Source organism: Apus apus, chromosome 2 (genome assembly GCF_020740795.1).
Source record: "Apus apus isolate bApuApu2 chromosome 2, bApuApu2.pri.cur, whole genome shotgun sequence".
NCBI lineage: Eukaryota > Metazoa > Chordata > Aves > Apodiformes > Apodidae > Apus > Apus apus.
In genome coordinates, this window is record NC_067283.1 from 103663120 (window position 1) to 103691068 (window position 27949).

A 27949-nucleotide genomic window follows, 5' to 3' on the forward strand; every position below is an offset into this window, starting at 1 on the left:
GCGCAGGGTGAGGGCGGCGGGCTCCCGGAGCCGGCAGGAGGCGGGAAGAGGCCTGGCGCCAGGAGAGCCGGCGGGAGCTGGGCCCGGCGAGGGGCTGCCCGAGGGGGGCCCGGCTTGGGGCGCCCCGGCCCCTCCTGCTTCAGGGAGAGGCCTCTCGGCAGGGACAGAACCGGCCCCAAAGCAGCGTCAGGCTTCCTGACGCCGCGAGGGCCGGCGGGCAGCGCCCCGGCTGCTCTGCTGGGCGGATTTGCAAGGAGGCGTGAGCGCCAGCCGTGGCTGCAGCAGCGAGCGGGGCGCTGAGCCCGCCCTGAGGTAGAACCCGTCGCGGCGGGAGGGCCGGAGACGCCACGGGCCCCGAGCGGCAGCGCCGGGAGCTGGCACAGCCCCAGGGGAGCCGGCGTCGGGGCTGCCTTCCGGCCACCTCGCTCCCGAGCCCGGCTTCGGCTTCGTCCTGTGCGAGGAGTCGGACCTTGAAGCGTGACCCGCTCGTCTCTGCCACTCTCTGGAGTAGGAGAAACGCTCTGGATGCGATTCCAGGCGACCTGCGCCAAGAAACACATCTCCATCTCAACGTGCTTCCTGTTTACGGTGATGTTAAAAGGAATTTTGTATTCCTTGTCTCTTACAGAGCAAGTTTCTGTTATGTCAAGCACCTGCATAATTTGAATCCTTTTCAGGATTCCTCATCAAGAAGGGAATTTGTTTCAGTAAGCGGCAGACTGATTCATTCCCACAGCCTCAAACATAATCCCTGGGCTATTGGACACATGAATAGTGTGGCAGCGTGCCACCTGCTTCATTTATTCACTTGAGATTCAAGGCTGCTTAGTCCCTGTCAAATGGGCTCTTTGTGCAGCCTCCTGCGGTAATGTGAAAGGTCCCCCACAGGAATTCGTGCTATTCAGTAGAAAATACAAAAGGGAGGGTTGTAAACACTCTGATTAGCGTTGGAGCACAGAGCTAGTGTCTCCACAGCCTATTACATAACCACACAACTTCCAATTTACCTCCTCCCCTCCAGAAGAAACAGCTGAACAGCAAGGGCTCACTGGTTTATTTAACTTAACATGGCAGCTCATGTTTTTTTTGTTACACAAAGGCTGTGTTACTTCTGGCAAAAGAAGAGAGAGAGGTTACTTCAGTAACATCCCATAGTCATTTGAGATTATTGCCTGTGAGGATCTCCACTTGAAGTGACAGTCACCAGACCCTCTCAACTCTGAAGAGTAAGTATTATCAGAGGCTGTTGCCAACACAAGTTCACACACAATGGGCCCATCAGCTAATGAACCCAGAATGAATCTTAACCCATTTTTTGAAGACTAACAAGTGATTGTGTGCAGTGCTATTACCAATTTACTGCCATGTGAAATACATTTGGATGACTTCTGACTTAAAACTCATTGTGGCCTGAGGCCTACTTAGATGGAGGCACTTTCTTACTATTCCCTCTGTCAATTCTTACTCCTTTAAGAACCAAGTCAAGCAAGGATTCTGAGTTCGAGAGCTCTGCTTTGAAATTTAGTCCTGCTGATGCACCTGAGCCTCATAAATGTAACAAAATAATAATAGAGAGAAGCTTTAGAAAACATTTTGTAAGAAAAAAATAATAATAAAAAGCAGAGCTGTGTTAATGACCAATTCTAGATGGGCTGTAATACTCTGGGATAGCTGCAAACACACTGTCATTCTCATTAGCAATAAAGGAATTCACACAAAGAGGTGTAGCTTATGGAAGAAACTGGTTGGCCACATATGGAAACCCAAGCATGACACAATGTACAAAGAAAAGTCAAGTTAATGCCTTCAGGGGGGAAAAGTATGTTATTTTTTAAGACAGTCCCAGACAGCAGAAGAGAGCCCCATGAGCTTTATGACACTCTACTCTGCCGATACAACTCTCAAGAGCACTACTATGGAGTCACCCTTCCAGGATCTTTGCAGTAAGAAGAAAATTTCAAAAGACTCCAGCAATGAAGAGGATATAAGAAAACTTAGGGTTTGTCAGCCTTACGTCTTAGATAGATTGGTCTGAAAGGGATTTGCTTTGTTCCTTGCAACATTTTGTCTCTAAGAACATTTTGCTGTGTCAGTAGCACAGAGTTTAATGATGTACCACTTGGTGAAAGACCTCATGCCAAGAGCACATGGCAAATCTTGATGCAGGTGTTTCATTTGCAAAACCCAACAGACATGATCAGCAAAACGTTGGTTTTGTGATCAGTGCTCCTCCCTGTGAGCACAGAGGAGCACAGCGGCACAACGGCAGGTGCGGGAACCCCAGTACAGTACCCAGAGAAATGAGCCCCTCCAAGGGACCTGTCCCATGACAGGCATCACTTTGAGTTAGGAGGGTTACTGCCTATAGGAGTGTGGGGACTCCTGGGACACAGGGGAGGAGCATTTCAGGATGGCACAAGGCCTGTTACACAATTTGTAGCAGAAGAACCAAGGGCAGGAAAGGGAAGGATTGAGTTTATTTGGGGAGGAAGAAAGGGGTGAAAAAGAGGGATAAGAAGATAAAAAGGGCTGGTCAGCTGCAAAGAGGTACACTTGTCCTGCAGGTACCTCATCACCACAGTCTGTCCTGTTTTCTCCTGGGTGAGAGGTCTCCATGCTGTGTATATAGAGGTGTAAGTGCCAGCCACTGGAGAGGGGACTGTGAGTCACAGGGGCCTTCATGTCTTAGGTGCCCCTGGCTGTGGAGACTGGAGCATGTGAATGCTGTGTGGGTCTGTGTGTGTCAGTGTATGACCACCTGCAAATGTCCAAGCTAGCCCAGCAGCCAGCAGGATGTCACACTTGGGAGCCAGGGATGGATATGGCAGAGACCATAGCTATGTTATTAGGGATACAAGCAGCTGTTCTTATATTCATTTTAGAAGCATTAGGTGTGAAATGCATTAAATGTGCTAAAAGCATGCCAGGGACCCTAAGAAATTAATGGAAAGCAACGTCATGTTAAGGCGATTGTACTCACTCTCTTTGCACAGTGGCAATGCTTCTGAAATTTAGGACCAACACATACCTGTGGGGAGAAGTAAGCAAAAAACCTCCCAAAACAAAAATCAAAGCATCTGAACAAAAACTTTATCTGCTTTTAGAGAAAGAATAACAAAAAGCCTTCAACCCCTTCTCAGTCAGAACCCCAACAGACTAGGGAGTTGTATAATTATTTATTATATTAATTGCCTTTTTTGCTTCCTTTTAAATTCAGTGTTTTACAATTTTATGCTGAAGGACAGTGATAAAACTGGCTGATGCTTTACCTGGAGAAGATTCCTAGCCAGGTAAGTTTTTAAAACATGTTCTTCAGTATTCCATAGCACTTATGTAGGTGATGGTTTGCTGCTATGCAGATGTAGGTGAACTATGAGCCACCAAAATAAATTACAATTTTTCTTGCAAAATGACTAAACAAACAACTTTCCAAAATGGTTAGATTTGTCAGAAATAACATTCTGAGTATTAATGAAATTCTATTGTATTCATTTATGTAAAGAAAAAAACACTCAAAACTACAATTTTAGATTTGGAAAGAAACTGCTGAAGAGATAATCCTCTGTATTATTCTGTCCATCTAGATCAGTAGTATTTCCCTGAACAAATCTTTAGAAAGAAAACACAAGAACCAGTAATGTCTTTTTATTAAAATACCTCTTAAAACACTCACTGTAATAAAATACACTGGCTGTTGCTGTAGGACATCTGCATACACACGATGCTTACAGCAAACTCTAGACAGCATCAGGAATTACAAAAAGGCAAGCCCCAGAAAGTGTGCACCCTCACTGCCCGCTCTCTGGCCATTACACAGATAACTGTGTTTACATTTTTATTTTCTCCCCAGTGTTTGCTGGTTACTTGTTAGGCCAGTCCCCATCCCTCCTGCTCCCTGCCCTCGACCTCACAGTGAAATTCTGATGATGTAAATGGAGATGGTGTCACTGATCATGGGTCAGCAGGTGCGTAACCAAAAACATTAGTCCTTTTTTTTTTACCCCAAGAAGATTCTGAACTACCATAATGTTTCCAGTAATTTAACACTGCAAGAATCCAAAGCATGCTAATGGCCTGTAGCAATGCTTACTGTACGTCTCCTACCAAGAACGATGATGCATCATCCTCCAGCTAAAAACAGACACAGCTACTCTAACATACTCTTTCTTTCCATTCATTTTAAGAAACTCAAGAAGAAAAGATAATGAATTGTCAAATACAGGACAAACGATTCCTTCATGATAAGCTAAGTTTTTCTATTCACATCTATGATTTTCAATCACTTAATTGCAAGTTTAAAGTATGAAAGTATTCCATTACCCACTAGTTCACAACAATAAACATTCATCTTTCAAGTACTTCTTTATAGCTGAGACTGAAAAAGTAACATTATTTCACAAGAGTAGATTTTTAAATTATTATTCTTTCATCTTACTGAAATAACTGTATCCTAAGCAAACAATGAAAAAACACTCAGGCAAACTTTTCAACAGAAGAAATTTAAAATTACCGCTTTCATTTGTACATGGTACAGATAGACAGGTGTGACTAGAAAACAGTTTCATACCTCTAGACTGAAGTTAGTGAGAGAAACATGAATAATCAAAACCTTTTCTGTGTGTGCATATGCATATATGCGCAGTAAAAGAAAAAATTCAAGGAGTTAAAGCCCACATCATTATAAATACCAAAAGCTGACCATTAACTACTCATACACTTTATTTTTGTACTTAGTACCATTACCAGTGGAGACCTAACTGGGTCATAGTAACTGATATGTTACTGGCAACATATTAAAATTCATACTTAGAAAAAAGGATAGAATGTTCTAAAGTCACAACATCCTGATTTTGCCTTTGTGGACACGTCTTCCCTTCTTCAGTGACAATTCATGGGAAAAAAATACACGTTTTTGAATAAATATTCACAGCAAACTAGTAAATGGGAACATGCCTGTTGCCAGCTGCTCAGCTGGTAACCCTGTGCAACTTGCTGGTTCATGTCGTTTTATTCCTCTTTATTCATTTAGCCATTAAATCCATAATAACTTTTCATGTTCCTTTACTGGACTGAATATTCAGGGAGTAAGCAACTCTAGAAAACTGTGCAAAAGGAGGGAGATGCAACTGCACTTAACAGCTTTGATATCTAAGAGAAGACTGAAAAAAAAAAATATATTTTAATGTATAAATTATGCAATACTAGCCCCAATGTACTTATGAAAGCAGGGCAAATGGAATTTGGAATGTAAGTGTTTTGTTGGGCAGCCCTTCTATGAAGTTTGGATTTTATCCATAACAGCCCATGCGTTGAACTTGAAGAGAAAGCATGAATGTTTCTACTTCCTCAAAGCCCATTTTCACAATAGAAGGCTAAGCTCAAATACTGAAAGGTAATGAAGTAAAAAAGGCAAAACCGGAAACTAAACCCCACAAAAAACAGCCCCTAAAGACCAACCGCCCCCACCCTCCAACCTAGCAGTTATTCAACTATTTGTTGAACTGAGATTATGGAAATCTCATTACCATATTCTTAAGGTTTCCATACTCTAAACTACTAGATATAGTACTACATTCTGAAAACCAGTATACTCAACAATTTCAAATCAGAGGAAACAGTCAGAAGGGAAAGGATAAGCACAGCTGTACCATTTGATCAGAAATAAAGAAAAATAAACTTATAACATAATGTTGAAACTATTTAGCCTTGCTTACATGAACAACAGCAAGAACAAAAAAAAAAAACAACCCAAAAAACTTTTCAGATTTTATACATCTTTTTTTCAACCAGGTACATTTAATTGCAACCAGTAGGCACTCCACCGAAACCCGGTATTTGCAATCCTCATCTCTTTAACTGAGAGAGACTACTTTGGCCTCAGTATTGCTGTATTACAAATTTCCTGCTTCAAAACATGCAGTTCATACATTTGACAGTTTTACTGCCATAGTCGATGCATTCTGGCCCGATGCACTCACAGCAGGCGTTGTGGAACCATCGGTACTTGGATGCTCCCATGGACTCGCACGAGATCTTGCACTGATGTATCGACATGCAGTCATCAAAATACACCACCGTACACATGTGCTCTAAACCAAGAGGGGGGAGGAGGGGAACTGGTTTAAAACATCGTAATCTGGTTTTAAAGGTTGGTTAAATATTAATTAAATGTGCAGGTTTTGAAGTAGGATTGCAAATCATCACGACAATGAGGAGTAAAGAAAAAACAGGTGATAGTGAAAGCAGACAGAAGAGACAGAAACACAAGGTGCAATCTATCAACTTTCAGTTTTCAGTGTCTATAACTCAACATGTTGTCTGCTCTGCCTCTGGATTAATTTATTTCTATTATAACAGGCAAGAATGTTTTTGTTGGGGTTTTTTTTGGTCCCACAGTTATGAGGGATACTTTTTAAAGTGTAAGGATAGGCTACACCAAAATAAGAAGGTAATACCTTTATCTCCCTTTACCTTTTCCTTATCTTTCTTTATACCTTTACCTTCCTCTGAAGGTAATACCTTTATCACCAAGATACCACTTTCACAGTTGCCAGCATTTACTTTATGCTATCATTTAAAAGTTCCATTTTAGAGGAGTTTTTTAAAAAACACCAAAACCCACTTATTTAAGTATAAACATTTCCTCCCCCCTAACTCAACTATATTCTTAAACTACATTACATCACAGAGTTAGAGAATCCCATTTTCCTCAACTTGGAAACTGCACACTTTTTTCTTCTTTTTATAGCAACAACGCCAGCTTTACTACCAAGGTTAAGAAACCCTCTCTGCCTAAGTGTTGACTTAGTTCTTCTAACATCCATGCAATTACTAGAAATGTCATGAAGTTTGGTATTGCAACCTCATACTGGAACAGAGGCATTCACCACAACCATAAAACAAAAACATCTGTCCCCAGTCTACTTCCAGTTCTCCGAGCTGACAGATTCTATCAACTTTCTTCTGTGCTGACCAGGTTATTCTTTGTACATCCTCCAAAGGATCTGGGTTGCATCACATTTACCTTCAGCATAACTTGGCACATTTTGGGGAAAAGGACAACAAAAAGCTGTCTGCAAACATGTATGTCTCACCTGCACACACCAAACAGATTTGTGAGTGGGAGATGCCAGGGACTTTCTAGTTTATTACTGCTTATGGTGTGTGGATCCAGGAGAAACATACTGACCTACATTCCAATGTGGATTAGAAAAATAATCCAAATGTAAATGGTTAATCAAGACAGTGGGGTTGTTTTTTTTTTATGATTATGGAGATATTGAGAAGGGGGAGTAACCGAAGGACTCTCGGAGCAGTGTAGTTGTTAACCATAGCGTTTATTTAGTCTCTTTATCCGTGAGCAAGCCTTGGAAGGCTGAAGTGCTCCAGAATCTTCCCTTCAAAATATTGGTGCCCCATGGATTAGCAGCCTCAGCAGTGTATCTCATGGCAAGCGCCTAAAGTGAGGTCCAAAGGTTAGTTGAGTCCAGTAAGAGTCTCCATCACCCTGCAAGCCATCAGATCTATGCAGTTTTCCCCAAACCAACACTAGATTATTTCTGTGGGCATGTGGCAAGGGACAGCACAATGTAGAGGAGAGCACAATGTACCTGCCAGCTCTTCTGTGGACACGTCCTCCTCCTTGACATCTGGAAACCTACCTACCCTTTTAAGAATTATCACCTGTGAAAACACATGTGAAGGAACCCTGATGCCTGTCAAACTATTTTACTACTACTTCAACAGCTCAAAAACGTCACAGGACATGTTGCCAGCCCACTGAAAGCAACTATTAACCACCTTGTTTGGGCTGTGAACTGATGTACAAGTCTTGCAGACACCATTTAGAGTGCCACAGGCCATAAGGACCTTGGGGAAGAAATGCAGACCCACAACTGAAGCACTTTTCTGTTCCGAGGAAAGCTGTGCTGTAAGTAAAGCCATAGTTGTTTAAGAAATCTTGGAGTACCTGAAGTAGTGCTGGGAATGTCAACAAAACACACTGTGGCTGTGCAAGTCCTGTTCCATTTTTAGCACTTTTATTTCTGTGACCCTTTATAATAAAGCCTGAGGCACAGTAGCCAGAGGGAGAGTTCTCAGAGAGTAAAACCTCTGTTTAAGACCAACCAACATATCTAAGGCTTCGTTAATGATACTTCATTCACAGAAGAGGAAATAGAGCAAAAAGTGTGTGCTATGTCAGCACAAGCAAAGAGTGACCAGCCAGGTTTACACCTGCCTGAGAGTTGTCAGCTGGAGGCAAAGAGCCTCTGCCCCAAAACAGGCAATCCTGGCTAATCCAGAAAGCCTTCTTGCTGCAATATTTGCTTGTGAGATGCCATGTCCACCTGACTGACCTAGTCTCTGGATCAGCTTGAGAAGGCAAAATGACTCATGGCTGTCTCTAGATAGTACTGGAACAGCTCGTTAAAGAAACCAGAGTCCTCTCCAAAGGTAGCCAAAGTACTCACAGCTGTCATGTTGATCACTGCACTCCTACTTGCAACATGCAAAGTCAGGAAAGCTTCTTGGGAAAGTTGTGCACACTCTGAGGAGCATTAGCCACTCTCAGCACTTGCAAGCTCTCTTCACACCAGAGAATGACCAGTCCTCTCTGTTAGAAAACATCTGCGTTTAACTCATCTGTGTCAGTAGCAGTTCAGAAATCCTGGAGAAACTCAGTCCACGAGCTAATGCCTGCTGAAACTTGAAATAAACCTCTTCTGGAAGAAAAGCTAGTGATTTCTAGGATGTAAGGATCAATGATGCTGAACTGAGAGACTGAAGACATCTCTTGGGGGGGAGGAGACCAGAGTATGAGCAGCAACAGGCCCGTAACCTTAGCAAAACCAGATTACGGCTGTCAGGGCCTGTGAGACTGGTCTCCTCAACCTCTTTCCCATGACGAAAATGGGAAGCCGATCCAGACCTCAACCTTATTAAGGTGGCAGCAACAACCAAGGATGTTAATCTTGACTGACTGGAGAATGAAGATGAAATTTTATTTTCACCTGCACACAAGCCAAGAGGATTAGGTCGTAGAGGACCAGTCCAAAAATGCTATGAAGTGGAGAGGACAGACCATACATGGCAGGTCAGAGCCAGGAACAGATCTGGCTGGTTACCAGCAGCAATCATAAGCAGCTGGAGGACGTGCTCCATGTGTGTGCTACCAAACTGTTTCTGAAGTCTAGCTCACTCAGAGACTTGCCAGGTCTGAACAAGTTAGATTGGCCAGGGTGCACTTTGTTCATCACGGAACACTCTTGATCTCCTCCTCAGCAGCATCCATGTGCCCGTGTAGAGGCTGAAATACTGAAAGCAGGGAAGTTCCTCGCCTCAAACATTAAATCCTTCTTTGTAAGCTGCAGAAACAGAATTACACTGGGGAAAAAAAAATACATACCTACAGGCTCAGCTGGGATTCGAAAGAGTATTTAAATTATTTCACAAACCTAATTACATAGTCATCATGTGGCTCCCTCAGTATAGATAAAAAGAATGTTACTGAGTGCAGTAAAAGCTCTTCCAGTTGTATTTTACCAATTTTCACATAATAAGGACTACGAACATGAGCCTACAATGCGCACTTGCAGCCCAGAGAGCCAACTGTGTCCTGGGCTGCATCTAAAGAAGCGTGACCAAGCAGGGCAAGAGAGGGTGATCCTGCCCCTATGCTCGGCTCTCGTGAAACCCCAGCTGGAGTACTGTGTTCAGTTTGGAGCCTCCAACATAAGAAAGACATGGAGCTCCTAAAGTGAGTCCAGAGGAGGGCCCAAACATGATCAGAGGGCTGGAGCACCTCTGCTATGAAGACAGGCTGCGACAGTTGGGGCTGTTCAGCCTGGAGAACAGAAGGCTCTGGGGAGACCTTATAGTGGCCTTCCAGTACCTGAAGGGGGCCTATAGGAAAGCTCGGGAGGAACTTTTTAGAAGGGCTTGTAGTGAGAGGACAAGGGCTAATGGATCAAAACTTAAAGAAGGGAAATTAAGACTAGACATTAGGAGGAAATTATTCACTATGTGTGGTGAGACACTTAAAAAAAGTACTTTAGAAAGGTAGTTGCCTATCCAGTAGCGATGCCATTTTATGCCAATCAGAACTTAAAAAAAAACATGAATAAATTAAAATCTTCCTAGAGTACCTACAGAGGTAGATGCCACTTTACTGGGTTTCTAGCTCTCCTCCACTTAGATGGTATTGGAGAGGAGCGGAAGTGCAGAGCAGACGCCATCCCCTGTGTTACCACGCAGCTTAAGTCAGAAACCCTTAACTACAACATAGATTTTGTTTCATCAGTTGCCAAAAGATTATCTAGTTTCCCTCCCTCTCTGGCCAACATCCTGTCATCATCTGAAACAATTAAGCTCACTTGATCATCTGAGCTTGCAGTTCAGAGCTCTGAGGGTATCAGCTAAACGTAAAGCAAAAAGTATAAATGTAGCTCTAGATTAATAATCATTGCAAACTTCTCTGAAGAAGTGGCTCCAATGCCAGAAACTGCTGATACGAAGAACTACAGCAGTGCCAGTAGTGCACTCTTACTTTGGCAGCTGAAACGTTAAAAGTCAATTCACAGGAGGAAAGGGAAGACACTCATTAAGATAATAATGGGGAAGTTCAAGGTCTGGCAGCTGGGCTCACAGTAGGCTGGGGTGAGAAAGGAATGCTTTATATCCCACCACACCCCACCTCCTCCCGGATCTGCAGCCGCCCTCCCAGGGCCAGTGGCTCAAGCTCGCCGGATCCCGCGGCTGGTGCTGCTTTTCCTGGCACTCACCCAGAACTGCATCAAGCAAGTCCGGCACCCTGGACTCGGTGGTGATCCCTGCATGAACACACGTTGAAATTAAAATCAGAACTGTGCTACGTGAAGTGACAAGGGGTATTTGTAGGCAGAGCCCTAGCAAATTCGGGGATTGATTCCAGAAGACAGCACAGAGACTACTGCTGCCTTACCAAAATCTACCTCTCCTTAGCCTCTCTCCCTTTACAGGCAACGCAACAGGCTGCTGCCAGCACACCATGTTGGAGTGAGCATGCAAGGAGCCACAGGAGAACCACAAAATGGAGGAGGCACAGCACTGTAAAGAAAACACAAAGCATCTGTTCCAGCTCACAGGAATATTATTTCGAATCCTTGAATGTCACAGCCTTGAAGACAACTGCTTAGTGAGTCACATTAAGGACACCTCCATTTACAAGATCTACCCTTAAGCCTAACAGCATGTCTGGAGAGAAGGAAAGGGTATAGTGATGGTCTTTGGTTTCCTCTACTGCAGGCTAAGCTTGTATTTACTGCAACTGAGCATGCACACATACACACACTCACCCTCTTTCAGTGGTTCTTCTAACATATCCTAGCTTGTAAAACCACAGCGGGACTGAACTTTTCATGGTCAGAACCTGTCAGACTCTAGCGACTTCCTAGGCTCCTTCTCCGTGTCCATGCTCACAATGCTCTTCAGCCCTTGACCTTCGAAGCCCTCCTCCTTTTGGTTACTGCTTCACCAATTAACTAACTCATCAAGAATGTATTAGAAACAATGCCATCCCATGCCTCACACGACATCCAGCACAACAGGTACAATTCCCCAGTTGTCTTTGCTTCCATCATAATGAACACCAACTGACTGAGGCCAACTAACAACTGTTCTTTCCAGCTTCTCCTGTTATCAATGCTCAAATCATCCATGTTTTTATAGACAATTTTTAATATGACCTCTGAAAAAGCAGAGCACTACAAAGTCATCTACATTGTGACCAAGAAGAGGGACTCCTAAACAGGCTTACGTATTTAGATACTTAAAAGTATGGGATGTTGAAAGCCATTTTCTACCTTTTCCAGTTCTTCACTGATCACTAAGATGAAGGAGGCATAGCCAATGATTACAAGAACAGCTCTGACCTTTACTTCTTTTCTGCCTACTGAAGTCTGAAAACCAGTGGCATTTGGTAACTACTTCCAAATATAACTGTTGTTTTTGGACTGTCATAATTCCAGTGAAAGCTCTCTCAACCTAATCTCTAATACATTCATAGTAAATGAAATGAAGGAGACTTTTGACTAAGAAAGAATTGCAACGTTATATATTTGTCTGCGTTGTTAAACTAAAAACTCCTCCACACCCTTGAGATGCAATTCAAATTCCAAGTTTAATCCAAAACTATCATTAGCCCATCCTGTTGGTATGGTAGTAAAGGACTGTCAGGGAACAGCCATCTGGGCTGCAGTACCAAAGTACAGTGGGATATATTCAAGCTTGTTCTAAGCATAACTTTTTTTTCCCCCAGTATAATTTACATCTTTAAATACTGTAGCATTTGCACACAGGGCCTTTTGTGGCTTGCCATTTAAAACGGCTTTCAGCATCACTCTCATGATGCCGAGCAAGCGTTTTAATAATGTCAAAGACTTATGAATGAGATGCCTTCTGACCATCTGGTTTCCCAGTTCTGGAATTCATTTATTTTTCTAACGTGCCTTAACCAAAGGAAATTAGAAAAGTTGCCATTACAGTCCCATTTAATCAACAGCAGTCCTACTCAGAAACTAGGTCAAAGGTTCACAGTGGCATAGTATGGGCCATCAATTAGAGTATCTTTCACTTGTAAGATAAAAGAGCCATCACAACAGCAATGTATGAGGCACAAGTACTTAAAAGTGTGTGTTGGGAAGGAAGCACTTACTAATTACACTAATAAAACAAATCAGATGCTCTTTTTTCCCCGTTCAGCAGTAATTTCACTATGAACTCTTTATGAGATTCTTTTAAGACTGATGTAATGATTTGTAGGGAAAAGTACTCCAGGTTTAGTATGGAAACCAAGAAGCAGAGAGTGTTTTCCTATGACACTGTTGTTAGTACCTCAAATGTCTCTTCTGTCTCCTCAACAGCAAACAATATCCTGAAGTCTGTTCCTTAAACTGATGGTGAGAATACAAAAAATTTGATTTAAAATAAGAGCAATGAGTCCATACATTGAACCCTAGCCCCCAAATTGCTTATTTTTAAGATTGTCTGTCATATATTCCATCTTCAACATATAGAGTTATCTTGCTAATCTTACTCAGGTTTACTGTTAATCCTGGGTTTCCTACAAACCATCCTTCTAAAGAGCTCAAATTATGCCAGCTCAGACCAAGGAAATAAACACCTACTCCAGACACAATGGCTTATGGCACGTGGCTTTCTCATACCTTTGAAGCCATGTGTTTCAGTTGCCTACTTCTGCACTGATACAATTTGGATGCAGTTTTTGGTCTGTCTGGACTGCTAAGCTACAGGTAACTGCTTCAAAGTCTGGTGCACACAAAATAATATGAACAAACTGCCTCATGCTACAGAAGGAATTATAGAGATGTCAAAGTCATGTGGTTTAGTGTCTCCTAAGATCATCAGACAGTTTTATACTCTTCTATACTCCTTAACACTTTTGTTTCACTCCTTTAGTTACATCAGGTTCAAAATTAGACTGAATGTTTCATGGTTTTACAGGAAAAGAAGAAGCAAGCACAGAAAAGCACAAAAGATGCATTGAGAAGGCTCCTGGAAAAGACAAGAAGAAACAGAAGGAATTTAGACATTATGCTCGTTACCTTTGTCGCTAGAGTAAGGTGCGTGGACATTGTTGCTTGGAACAGAGACATTCTGATGCTGTGGCTGGTTCACTGTTTCTAAAAAGGAAACGAGGTTCTCGTGGTGCGACAGTTCTTCTGCCACAGGGAAGGAAACGATATTCCAGTTCAGCTGAGTATCCCCTTCTGTCAGTGCCCGGAAAAGGGAAGGAATTGGTTCATGCAACTCCTCGACAGTACTCTTGGATGTTGGAGGTGTGTCGCTGTAATTGCGAGGATTGCACATACCTGCAGAGGAATGAAACAATAAGTTACACTACACTCCCTAAACTACTCTTCTTGAAACAAGCAGGACTATCTAGAAAATTAAAACGGTGTTGTTGTTTTTTTTTCCTTTTTTAAATATTTTTTTTTGTGCTAAGCACAACAGAGCCCTCATGTACCTATCCCACTCTTCACTCAAGGGCAAAAGCACCAGGGACAAGCTTTCCATAATGGTAAGTTTCTGATCTCTATGCTGACTTCAACAAAAGGCACCTGCAACTTTTGAGATCCAAATCAAAAGAAAAAAAAAATCTACTTGGCACTTTCCTTCCCTTTTTATGCTATCATTAGAGTTTAGAATATGAAGAGTTCAACAAAAGGTTTGTTTCCCCTGGGCAAAGAGACAAAGCACAGTATAATCCATACTAGCATTCACCTGGATTGGAAGTTTACCACCGAAGGCAGATAGTATCTTGACAAGTCCTGAGGTTCATGAAACTTTTGCTCACAATTCAAGTATCTGATCTCATCCACTGCAGCAGTGCACTAGAGCTTATCAGCTGTCTGCCGGACGTGCAAAGATAAGTATCAGGAGGGAGCAAGAGTCTGAATTACTTTACCTACTCAGAGACAGTTGAGATGAACGTTTGTTACTTAGTTGGAGGGGTCACTACAGGCAAAATGCTTATTTCCAGGTTACCTCTTCTTTGTTTTTCCCCCTCTTTTATGCTATGTGTTTTGAAACCTTATAAATCTCTTTGCCACTTCCTACAAAATGCTCTTCTGATGTGCAATGCAGGCGCAGATTTTTCATTAGCCATTTAAACACTCCCATTTATTACCAGCCATGAAACTGCAAGGTACTTTGATTTAATCCAAATATTGAAACAACCAAGATAAAAGAAAAGTTGTACCTGCATAGGTATTTAAACTCAGAAGCCCTAAAATACTATTAGAAGTCACCTGGCCAGAGACAGACAGATCCCTTTTCCTCATGTACATCTGGATATCCCTTTGGGTATTTTCACAGATGGTGTTTCAGACAGCTACAGCTGCAAAGCACACCAATCCTTAAAGTCCCTTCTATCAAAGTGGTATGGGACACAAATGTCCAAAGTGCATCTGCCCCACTTAACCAGGAAAGCATTTCCTGCCCTGCAGATACATCAGGACTCCTGCTTTAGAAAACGTGTTTAACTAGAGCCTTAAACAAACCCACAATCTTTTCAATCTAAGTAGATGGGTTTCCATAATGAACAAAACAGAGTGAAGTTCATCCACGATGATTAACATGCAATCTGGCAAGTCTTAAGCAAGCAGTTAGCATTACCAGTATTTAATAAAAGGAGTAACACGAGACAGTATACTCCTATTAAAAAGGTAACCCAAATATCGGGTAGAAAAAAATAAGCCTCTCCTCCAAACAAGATCAGGTCACACTAAAAAATAATTCCACTTACACAAACTTCCTACCATAAACTATTATTTTCCAAGTCCTCTCAGCTATGTTTGTTCTTTACAGACAGTCCTGGGCTCAGTGCTTTAATAAAAAATGTCTGTCTTTGCATTATCTTTTAGTAAGCACTTTGAATATTCACCCTACCACCGTAATAAAGGATGTGCACTTAAAATTCAATTAGGAAGATATCAGACCAGGTTAAGAATTTTGTACAGAGACACTGAGAGATGTATACTTCAATTATTGTATTGATGTTGTGAAATTAAAACCAGTAAGCCTTTTTAGAGCCTCTCTGCAAGGCTGCATTCACAAAACAGATTTCCCTGGAGAATATATATAAAAAAAAATACCATCAACATTGTTTATAAAATGATTCCAAAATATGCAGAGTTTGTGTGCATATAAATCTAATATGAAAATATTGTCTTAAGATGGTACTAAGAAATCATTGCTCATAGTTTAATGGGTAACTGCTCATTCCAAAGATCCTTCCCTCTTACTATTTTTAAAGTATTTTAACTACAAAATTTATATATAATAGTAATAATTAAAATACAGTAGCTTTGGTTAAAATAAAAACATTTAACTTATGAGCAACTGGTAAGGAAGAAATACATATACATTACTGCTTTGGAATAGATGAGAAGATGCAGAAATTGGCTATTGAAAGGACAGAACTGGAAAAGCCTTTACATGAGGGTCTACAAGAGCCTAACCCACAAAGTGTAGAAAAGTAGAGGGAATAGGGACCTGTTTTTGTTCTCCCTCCTCCAGTGTCTCTGTCCTACTAAGGAAGGGAGAGAACATCCACGCAAAACACAGGGCATCAACTGACTAGAGGTCAACCTAATGGTGGAGGGTAAGAAGGTAATTCCTGGCCTCCAAGTAGAAGTGCCCTGAAAGACATGACAACCTATCTGCTTTTACATTACTTGATCCATTTACAAAGAGACTTAAATATCAGCTCAAGTATTAGCAAAGAACCATCTCTGGGAAGCTGGGTATGACATACACTCCTGTTTGCTCATTTAAATAAGGCTACAGCAAGATGATGGGAATGAAGAAGAACTACTTCTGAACAGGACCAGACCATAGAACCAACAAGGTCTAAGGCTCCCACAGAACCACCAGGAGATGGTTTAGTTTGCTCAGTACTGGAAAACTGATCCAAAGACATTTTTTACTTCTCTCCTGGATAACACCATGGGAAACAGCAGCAGAACAGTGGATAATCTACAGATTTAGGAAAAAATGTGTGTGGACTTAGCTTTATTTTTTTCCCCCCCTCACAATCCCAAGAGGCAGGTTCTTTGTTTCCCTAGAGGATATAAGCACAGTACACTTTGCTTTCTACAGCAGATAATGGTTCTGAACTAGGGAAAAAACCTACTATCCTGTTCCCCATCCTTATGACTGAAAATGACAACAGTGCATTTTAGCACATTACAAAAATCAAGGGCAAAGGAGTAGGGAAAAAATAACATACATACATACATATATATATATATAAAAATTTTCAAGGACTGCACTAAAAGATTTCAGATCAAGCAGTGGAAAAAAAAATAGATCAAGCTCTAAGGCCTATTTCTAAATGTATATCTTACACAGGGGCTGAAAACACTTTCTGCCTTTGGGAAGAATAACACACATGCTGGACCATGCCACTTCACTGCTTACTGAAAGACAGTAAAGCAAAGGTAAGCTAGCCAGAACACACACACACAAAAAGCAGGATATAAGCATTTTGCCTGTAGTGACCCCTCCAACTAATAAAGCATATTCACATCATGATGGAACAGGAGGAGCAACGGACTGCACTGAAAAGGAGCATTTTGAAGCTATATAATCTTCATTAATTCAGAGAAGCCCCAGTCAGCCAGAGAAGCTGCAAGCAGGTACACCACTCAAGACACATCCCTTTCATGGAAGCCAGGTGGATTTTCAATGGCAGCAGCAGGAGGCTTCCAGCAACCACAGGAGGATGAAACTTTCAATACATTTTAAACTAGAAATGGAACTAGGATATGTCCTCTGTAAACAGGGGCAGCATTCACATGCAGAGATCTGGAATCTCTGAGCACTACCTGTTAGTAGTAATGCTGCTCTTGTTAAGACTGTCATCTAATCCTACAGTAAGAGCTTGTATGCCTCTTTCTTAACCCTTCACAGAGAGCTCTTTGTTCAAGTAAAAGAACGAGGAAAATGCTGGGCCATGCACTTTACTACTAGTGCCAAGGATTCAAAGGGAACTCAGAATTGTCCCTGTGCTCTATCTGTCCATCACTTTCCAGTTAGAAACCTCCATACAGCATCCAACCCTATGAAGCAGGTGCTGCATAGTTTCCTCAAGATGACAATTCGAAAAGGAGTTTTTTGTTTTAGAGACAAAATTAAGTCAGTTATGATGACATTAACCAAGTAAAATCTGGACTACAGCCACTCCCCACTCCATAGAGCAGATACAACTTCCAAATATTTGTTTCCCCACAGTAGTTTATTCAATGCCCACAGAACGAGCCGTAAGATGTTTCCAGCACAGATTATGTCCAGCATTTTACTTCTATAATAAGACCATGAGCTCAGCATGTGGCAGGAGGAAGCAATTTAAAAAAAGAAGAAAAACCCAAAGAATACAAACTTACCAACACAGTCACAGCACTCATCCCAAAGTGTGCCCAGGCAGAGCATGCACTCCTTACAGCAGGAGCAGTTCCCTTCCCCGGGGCGGCACTGACACAGCTCCTGAAAACAACATAAACTCATTACACCTCAGCAACCCCAGATGTAAAATGCTACCAGGGCAGAGCAGTTCTGCCTCAAGCCACAACTCAAACTGCAGCATTAAAAAAAGCTTGGTACACTAATACAGTGAGTAAGTGATAAAACAGTTCCAGCCAAAGAACCAAACTTAAGTTTGCAAAAGGATCTTTTGCAAGCTTTTTTTTTAAAGGTAAAACTCTAAAGACAAATCTGAAGTCAAGAAGCATTTAAAAGAGAGAAAGTGTTATTCATGGGAAAGGTGTGTGCACTTCTATGTATACCTGAATATAAAAGTTCTTTGAAGGTCTTTCCCATCACAACAGGAAGTTCAAATAAGGATGTTTCTTTATATATAAATAGTGTGCGTATGTTATAATTTAGCTAAAAAAGGAAGTTACTATAAGCAGCATGTGCATACTCAAGAAGATACACATAGACCATCACACCTATTCAAGGATTTTAAAAGGAACTTACTCCATTAAGTCACCTGACCACAGGATGTTGTACATCTCTGAATTGTTACACATCGCTTTCTCCATTTGCAATATTAGTGACCAGATCATTCCCCCTGCTGCCCCACCCCTGCCCCCAGTCCAGGCGATTCATTTTTGCTATAATAAAAACAACCCTCCGCCTCCTCCCTGCCCCCCACTCAACACCTTGGAATACTTCCAAGACTTCTGGAGCCTCTATAAAGTGAAGTGATATGCACACACATTTTTCTTTAACCAGTATGAAACAAAAAAGATGGAAAAGACATGGAAGCAAGAAGACAATCCTTTCTCTTCATGTTACCTAAACCTGAAGGCATTGGTTTAGCAGTCCTGGTAGAGATGTACACTTGTGGACCTCAAAGTATGCCAAAGCCTACATGGATGAAGGAAATCTAAAAAACAGGCAGCCTCCTTCCCTCTAGCTCAAATCCATACTAGTAATTCCAGTTTGGCCAAAAGACTGTGGCTCCTTGACAATAACATATGGGCTTGAATTACACCACAGTGCAAAATGCTGACAGCCAAGAAGTCACATTTGGTTGTCCTGTCTAAGAATTGAGTTTTGATGACGTCTGTCTAACTATCATGTTATGCACAACTGATGAGAAACCAAAATCCCATTACTGGAAACACTGACAACGGGATCCTTCCCACCCCTGGCTTTACTGGAAGAGCCATTGGCAAATCTCTGCTACACACCAGGCTGCAAAGAAGATGACGCCCATCCCGGCTCTTTGATCCCACTCTCCAGAGGCAGGGGAGGGACACTCCATGGTGTGGTTGGGAGACGCACTGGGACAGGAGGGAAGGGCAGGAAGATGGTTTGGTGTGAAATTCTCCTAACCTGGAGTCACTACCCAAGGTCCTACCACCCTTAGGTAACCACAGCTATGTCAGGGACACCACTCCTTACAGGCAGACACAAACATCACCTGCAAAGTCTTGCTGTAACATATTGGGAAGAAGCCGAGGGGCGAAAATTCCACTTTTTAACTTATTTGCTTGCTATTATTACGAAGCATCAGGCAGGGGAGAAAGGAGGTATTTTTATACCCAGTGTCAGGAGCACATTTGCTAGGCAAGCCAAGGCACAGAGATGCACCTGATGGTGTAGGACCTCTGTTCTCTATTCTGCAACACTGGCAACTGCAAATACCTGCAGCCAGTGGAGTTGCACGGGGATCATCCCGCTCTTGTGGGCTCACAGAAGAGCAAAGGGTGCACTTCAGAGGGCAAGATCTGGCTGGGGATGGGGCTTAAGAACCCAGTGGATGTAGCTTCAGGGCTTCCCATTCTGGACTATAACTGAACAAACTCTCAAACCTGGTGCAGATGTGCTAAAATTTGATAACGCAGTAAAAATTAATTGATCTCTTATTTTTCCATTCACTTGATCCCAGATCACAAATCTCCTTGAAGCCAGCAAAGAAACCAGGTTAACAAATTATTGTGTGTTCTACTTAATGCTGAGAAATGCAGCTGCTTGCACAGTTTATCGTGAACTGTTTGCCCTGCTGCGTGGTTGAGCACGAACTCCTCTTCTACATGCATTTCTGCAATAAGCAGTCTTAGTAAGTCTTAAATTTTCATTTACAGAGTGGAAAACTATCAAGATTTTTTTACTTTTCCTTCCTCAAAGTGTATTCATGTCACCTATTACTACGCTGTTTCCAAGTGAAAATGAAAAACAGGCTCATTAATAAAATATACAATTTTTTCCACAAGAGGAGACACCACAAACTTAGTAAGATGACTTATGTGAATAAATGACTCATTTCTAAAATATTTATCTTACTGTTTGATAAACAGATTGTGTCAGCCTTGAGAATAAAAAGTCTGAATAAAACAGCTTTAAAAACAACCATAAGCTAAGTACCGTTGCCTTGGCCAGAGAATAGTATTAATACATATTAGCATTAAACATAGCCTATATATTTGTTCTTCAACAGTAAAACTGGGCAAACAACTTCATACTTACTAAAGATATTTCAACACTAACAAACCAGTATGTGGGAGGAGGTGACTCTCCATAAACCATTAAATGTAATGTATGAATCAAAGCCAGAAAATTCAATAAGTTGTTTCAGTTTTGTAGATTGCACTGTGTGAATGTAAGAGAAGAGGATTCTCACTGAACTAAACATAACCTTCAATTATAACATTTGCAACTTAAAAAAAAATTCCTGCTTAGCTTTGGTATGTGTAAGCACTAGCCTCATTGTACCTACCAGTATTTTAACAACTTTATTTTTATAGGAGGGGCCTATGAGCAATACAATTTTTTACTTTATTTTCTATTTTAATGTTTTAATTTATTTTTTTTCTTTTAATAACTTGGAGGGTGAGGAAGGAAGAAAGAGCAACCTAATTAGTCCTCTGCACAGTTCTCCTACTCCCTCCTTCTCACAGTTTGACTGTCACTTCAGTGAAATAACTATGTTTTTCCATGTATGTGTTTGCACATACATGGTTTCCTTAACCACTCTTGAGTCCTTCTGCCTGACTAATCCACATTGGATACTTTTACGGGATACATCTTTTAAAAAGAATGCTTACATGAGATGTGGGTGAAGCAAGGCAGAATGAGAAACGTTCCTTGTTGATAGCTGGGGGTGGTAAGGCGTCAGTGGAAGAAAATATTACTCATAAGTCAACCTGGCAACTTCCCAAGCCCAACTACTAAAGGTGCATCAGCGAATATATTTTGCTAAGCAAGAAATAAGCCTCTTGGTCTAAAAATACAACATTGAATAGGAAGTAGGCATGTTCGTACAATAAAGATACTTCTGCTCCAGAGAGCAAATAAAGATTTTTTACAAGGTATTTAACATTTGCATGTTTTCAAAGCTTTCTTGAAATGACAGTGAGGAACAGGACCTGAAGGCATTGGCAACATCTCTGCAAACTGGAAGGGGGAGTAAAAGAACTAATGTTTCTTCCTAGAACAGTTTAATAACAGAAAATCTCCTGGAAGCAAACCAGCCAGAAAGCTTTGTTAACCCAACTGTGTTACATCCTACAGCTACAATATAGACACTAAAAGTCATTTTTAGATGCCTAAGCCCTGAAGTTAAGGAGTGGTGTTTATTTCATACCAGAGGAATAAAAAGTCTTGTAAATCCTTTCAGGCTGACAAGTTTGTACGTAAGATCAGCAGGAGGTAAAGACAAGGAGAAAGAGAGATTTTAACCAGAATGATACTGCACCAGCCAAGGTGACCGAAGGCATGTGGTATTTGGGAAAGAAAACTGTATTCTCAGCAAAAAAACGCCACTTTTAGAAACATGTGAGATCCATGCCTGAATTATAGCACTGTTTGCCTCCTACATAGAGCAGCAGTTTAATGAGCTGTTGCAGAGGAGCCAGCCAAGCTTGGCTTCCAGCACAACACGGACATACTGCCCAAGCCTGACTACTGCAGGTAGCTCTGCACTGCAAGAGCCAGCCTGGGACCTCCCTCAAACCTGCTTGCTACGAACAATGGTGGGAACATCCCATTCTAGAGGTTTCTGCCTTCAAGGATTTCCTCCATGTTGCAAGGACACAATACACGCCCACACTCCACCCAGAGAGCGTAACTGGCCTTCTCATCTCCTCCACATGTGGAAACATCAAAACAACCCATGCATCCAAGTCAACAACAGATGTGCTACGATAAATACTGCAACATGCACATTGCGTGCCACCAGGGCTTGGTAGCCTACCTGGAAAGCAAGGTAACAGTCAGTTCCTGACTTCAGTGCCCCAATCCCAGAGTATGTCCAAAGCCTCAAGGGAACTAATGTTGTAGTCCCATTTTGCCTGCACTCGTAAGTCTTACCTACACTCCAAAGTCTTACCTACAACTTCTTCAGCAACTACAGAAGTCACAAAGGGTTGTTTTGCTTTTTTTTGTGAAGGCTGAGCTTATGCAGAGAGATGCCTCAAGCTATTTTCTTAAAGGTCTTGGCTTACAGAAAAAGAAGTAGACTATGAGAGCACCAATGAAGCCAGAGCCTCAAGACGTAAAAGGAAAGCTGAATGCATTTGAGTTGTTGATCTCATGTGCTATTCTGGATCTAGCAAAATAAATATTTATGCAGGGACCACCCTTAAGCAGAGCAGCTCCTAAGGAGTGGCAGTAATGACTGTACTGACTTCTAGCAGTGCTGGCAAAAATATTTATGTTAGCCATATGCTTTTCGAGAGAGCAGGTCTTTTGTCTCATTATATCTGTAAATCAACCAGCCTAATTTTCTGCACACAGATGCAGATGACAAACATTCACATTCTGTTTGCTCCCCCAGTTGTCTCTGAGTGACATTATCTTGGTTTCAAGCCACGGATTTTGTCAAACTGGAACAGTTATAAAAATAGGTTAGGGAAAAATGTCATATGATAACCAAGCAAACTCACTCAACACAGTATTTTACTTTTAAGCATAGATTTAGAATAGTTTAGAGGTGAAGAAAAAAATCCACAAGTATACTCTACTTGTATACCTACCCAAGAAGTAAGATACGCTTCACACACCAGTGCAGCACTTCTGCCACAACAGTGCATGAGATTTTAAAAAACAAAACAAAAGCCAAGAAGAAAGATGACAACTGCTTTAAGTCAAAGCTTTAGGAGTCTTCATATCCACAATCAGACTAGTCTGACCTGATCTGTTCTCCTATAAAGAATGAATGCTGACTGGTATGTCAGGCCTGTTTGCAGGAAGAGGGCAGCCAGATGGTGAAATGAAGAGCGGCGTTCCCCCTCAATTGTCCACAACTCACATGGCCTGGGTTACTTTAGGGTCTTTGAAAATTTTGATTTTAGGAAAACGCAGTAAAAAGAGATTCCACATGACCTGCACAACTTAAGAAAGAATGCACAAGTAAAGCAGTTACATGGGTCTCTCTGTATGTACAGGGCTGTGTCACTACAGAGATGCCAACATACTCCAAGACAAGCACAGTCGTGTGAGCCAACTCCATGCAGCGCTGAACCGCAGCTCTTACTCTCAGCTGAGGAAGGACTCCAAGTAGCATTAGCTCCACTTCTCCTGGGCTGTACTCTGTTCAGGCTCATAAAAATAAAGTTTAAATGGTAGGTGACTCAAGCTTGACACGATAAAAGGTAAGTAATTCCTTGGGAAAGAGATGTTTGCCCTTTCATGGATGGTGGACTCCATCAGTGGCATGGGAAAAGGAGACAATATATCTTCCCTGTTTTCCCCTTCATCTGGACCAACACCTTTCCCCTGTACTGCTGCATTTGCTATTTAAATGCCTCAACTAGCACCTTACTTTTTAAAGGTTCCAAGCCTAGAGACTATTTGAAAAAATGCAACATAAGGAACTTCTGTTTGTCACAATGCGCAACATATCAGCAAAAAACGCTGCATTGTCTTTGAAAAGGCAAAAGTTAAAACCCTCTTTCTTGCTCTCATATTTAACAACTCCACAAAGCATACTGGGGCCAGAAGAAGCAGCAATTTCTTTTCCTCATTTTTCTTTTTATTATTATTTTTTAAAAGCAATGGCAGGGCAGAAGCCAGAAAGAAGTCAGTTCAGCCTACAGTCAGTCTTCATTCCACAGAACAGATCTGTGAATCTGCCAAGTGTTTTTATTTGTATACCAGACAAATTTTATATGGAAGTCAATGAAATGAAGTAAATACGGAAATGCTTCATGCCACTTCTGCATCACTTTCCAGACTGTGATCATACACTTAAGAGTAAGCACACTAGCACATTCCTGGCATATGACAATTGTGCTCTCTGCTATTCCATTTCCAACCTACAAAGAGGCAGTAAGAAACCACTTCTTTTAAAGAAAATGCAACAGACCACATGAAGGCTCTTTTTTTCAATACAGAGTCAAGAAGCATGCTCAGCACACATTAGTAAACACATACTTGGTAGTTACTGGAAATGCTTGCAATTTTGCTAAACAAGACACTTTTGTTCTGCTGCACACCATACCTCTCAACTACTGGAAGAACAACCACCTGATCCCAGACTGTTCCTTTCACTGCAGACAGATGTACAGTGAGTCAAAAGCAGTGTCTGGATTTGAGTTTAAGATCCATTACCTAACAGTTCAGATAGAAAGTATTTGGTTTGATGATTTTTTTTTTCAGGTAGGCCCTGCATGCTTTCAGAGCTTGCTCACTACCACTAGCAGCCACAGGTCCTTCCTGATCAAAAAGCTTTTCCAAACACACCTCAAGACTAAGATAAGTTAGGTCCCTACTGATGTTAGCTCTCTTATGGGAGTTTTTAGGCATTTTTCAAATCTACTGTACAAACCTGGTGCTATGAAGAATGTAAGGCATCAACTATTGACCCTCTGCCTCGGCTGGCAGGTTTAAGAAAGTGGACTTATTACAAGTGGGTAAGGGGAACATCTCAGACAGATATGCAAACATCGTAAGCACATTTTAACTTCTGGTATTGCAGATATCTTAAAAAAAAAACCTACCATTGTTGCCCACATAAATCTTTCTGTGTCTGTTAAAATATCTGTTTCAAATTGCTGCTTATTCATAACATCACTAATAAAAAGACTGAAAACCAACAGCGTGACTGGTACAGTCTTCTAACAGTAACCCGTGACCATAATCCTCGACTTGAAAATGTTGCTATTAAAAAAAGAAACACGTCCATATACACATCCACTTCATGTTATCTATAAAACTATTGTTAATCTGAATTTATATGTGCAGAAGAACAAACCAGCTTTTTTTAAAAAAGACACTATTTAACATAAAGCAACATTTATTTGTATCACCGGATGTTTTCAAGACACAGATTCAGGCTTGTTTCTTAAATGCTTGAAAGCAAATCAAAGAGACAGACTCGTACCTGTATCAGGCATTTACTGACATCACTAGCACAGAGAGCCTTGTTGCAGCCTGTTGAAGACTGGATCCACAGCAGGAACAGAAGGAGAGTGACTGTGGGCACTGTGACGTACTGCGACTTCATGTTTCCTGCAGGCGAGCAATTTTCACAAGTACTGCAACACGCACTGAAACAAAAACCAACCGAAAAGGCTATTGGGAAACAAGGTAAATCCTATTTCCCTTCCCCCTACATTTGAAAAAAATGTAAAATAAAATCAACTTGGGGTGTTTAACAACAAACCCAACCCTCTCCTCCCAGCTAACTTGTTTATTTGAAGGTTTCTGCTATTGTGCCTTTGGATTAAAACTGCAATAAACTTCAGGTGACCAATGTTGAGTTTGTGAAATCAAATACAATACCCTATAAGCAGTGACAACCAACAAAATGCCTCAGAAGAGAAAACCCACCAATGAAGACCCAATTCTGTAAATGCATAAAGCAGACATAGTTTTCATGCAGTATCTCCTCAGGCTAAAGCTACACACAGGTGTCCAGGTCTAAAGCTATACAGCAACCTTTCAGGACACGTAAGGTAAGTTGCCATGTCATCTTTGATGCAGACAGGCAGTTGTTTTCATACCAACAGTTAGATGTTACATTCAATCACAACGTTGTTAAGCTCTTTTTGGAAAAAACACAGACTCCAACATTGTAAAAAAACCCCAAACTACTTAAGACTTTGAACAACAGAACTTTCAGGAGCCACCTAAGTGACTGAAGTCAACCTGAGACAAGCATCTGCTACTTCAAACAGGGGAACTGGGTTTGTTCAAAGCATTCCACCCTTCTCCCTTTCTGAAAGCCTAGCTTCTCGGCAGGTGGTATTTGTTCCAAACATAGCATGATTAGCGATTTGCCAGTGAGTTCTTGTACTTAGCCTACCAACCCAGTGAAAAGAGGACCCTGCTGCACTAGGCACCGTACCAATACATAATGAAAGGCAGCCCATGTTTGGGCAAGCTTACAGTGAGCCTGTATTGTTCTCATAAGAGGGAAAAAATGCTAATGGGGCACTGTTGGTTTGTGTGGTTTTTTTTTTTTCTTTCTGTATCTAGAAATGTTTTTCTGCTTTATGAACTCAAAAAACCCCAACCCTCAATCAGCAATATCCGATCGTAAAAAAGGAGAAAAACAAGCCAACATGTAAATACGGCACGATCTCGACATTTCAAGCCTGTGTCAGATCAGCCCTTCTCTTACAGTGGTTATTAAAGGCTCCTGAGCCTCGCTGTGCTGGGCACCCCGCCCTCTGCACCCATGCGGGACTGGGAGAGGGGCCCCCCTGGAAGACCCGGGGGCACGCACGGAGAACATGGGATCCCTCTCCTCAGGAGGGGGGTGGGGGGTCACCGCTTGCTTTCCCTCCCACCCAGCGGGAATAAAGTTCCCCTTCGCCAAGAGACGGTCCCAACCCGCGGGCGCTGCGTCCCGGCGGGCCCGGCGCCGAGGCCCGCACGATGCTCGCTGGGCTGGACGGGCCATCCCGGCGCGCTCGGGCACCGCATCGTGCCCGCAGCGGCTCCAGCTCGGCTCGCCCGTGCTGGAAGAGGCTCCCGAGGAGCGGACCCGGGAGCGACGCCGTTTCCAAGAGCACCCTGGTGGGATGACCGCCCCCCCCCCCCCACCCATTTCCCTTCACCGACCGCTGAGACTTTTACCCCACATCTCCCCCAGCCCCAAGCCCACCCCGCCGGCACCAGCTGCCCCCCCCCCCCCGGCTCAGCATCGCTCCCCCTCACCGGCCGGCTCTCCCCAGCGGCGGAAAAGTCCTCCAACAAACCCCCCGGCCGATCAACCCGCGCTCGGCGCCCCCTCCTCGCCCAGCTCCCCCCGCCGCCTCCCGAGAGGCCCGGGCCCCACGGAAGGCGCTGCCAGGGGCCCGGAGGCCGGTGACAGGGAGCGCACCCCTTTCCGAAACGGCCCGGGGCAGGCGGGGCCCCGCGCGGGGAGCGGCTCCGGGCTGGGGGCCTCCTCCTCCTCCTCCTCCTCCTCCAGGCAGCGGGGCGGCTGCGCCGAGCCGCGACCAAAACTTTCTTTCCACAAAGAAGCAGCCGCGGCCACGGCCCCGCCGCCTCCTCCTCCTCCCCGGCCACCAGCTCCATCCCGCTGGCACCCCCACCCGCACCTCTCCCTCCGCACCTTCCCCCCCGCACCTTCCCCCCCGCTCCGCCGGCGGCTGGGCTCACCGGACGGCGCCGCGGGCCGGGCACCCTCCGTTCCGCCGGCTCCTCTCGCTGCTCCGGAGGCGGCGGCGGCAGCAGCACCCGCACGCCTCGGCCCGCTGCTCCCCCCTCGGCCGCAGGCAGCGCGGGGGCGGCGGCGCGGCCTCGCATCGCCCCGCCTCGGGGCACCGTCAGCGCCAGGACCCTCCCCCCGCCCCGCCAGCAGCAGCGCCCCGGGACCCCGGGGCGAAGGGCTGCAGCGAGCCGAGTGCCAGCAGGGGGAACGCGGGGCTGTTGCGGGGAGCGAGGTCGGCCCAGGGGAGCTGGGGAGGGAGGTGAAGGGCTTTCGCCGAGC

The 27949-nt window shown here is 43.1% G+C and overlaps 1 protein-coding gene and 1 long non-coding RNA gene across 4 annotated transcripts; one reads left to right on the forward strand and one right to left on the reverse strand.

Annotated features, from left to right (window-relative positions):
• On the forward strand, nt 1-20847 carry LOC127380968 (uncharacterized). 3 transcript variants are annotated; one of them, XR_007888618.1, is made up of 5 exons: nt 1-588; nt 1100-1226; nt 3218-3290; nt 3851-3965; nt 13501-20847. It is a non-coding gene; the product is annotated as an uncharacterized LOC127380968 (long non-coding RNA). The 3 variants fall into 3 exon arrangements; XR_007888620.1 differs by lacking the exon at nt 3851-3965; XR_007888619.1 differs by lacking the exons at nt 1-588; nt 1100-1226; nt 3218-3290; nt 3851-3965 and adding an exon at nt 6085-11956.
• Nucleotides 5755-27701, reverse strand: TWSG1 (twisted gastrulation BMP signaling modulator 1). Its single transcript, XM_051610659.1, has 5 exons — nt 27619-27701; nt 25391-25556; nt 17946-18045; nt 13602-13868; nt 5755-6089 (listed from the first exon to the last, which is right to left on the reverse strand). The coding sequence occupies exons 2-5, from the start codon at nt 25511-25513 to the stop codon at nt 5908-5910; spliced, it is 672 nt and encodes a 223-aa protein (XP_051466619.1). The 5' UTR covers nt 25514-25556; nt 27619-27701; the 3' UTR covers nt 5755-5907.
• Between the last annotated feature and the right edge of the window lie 248 nt (nt 27702-27949).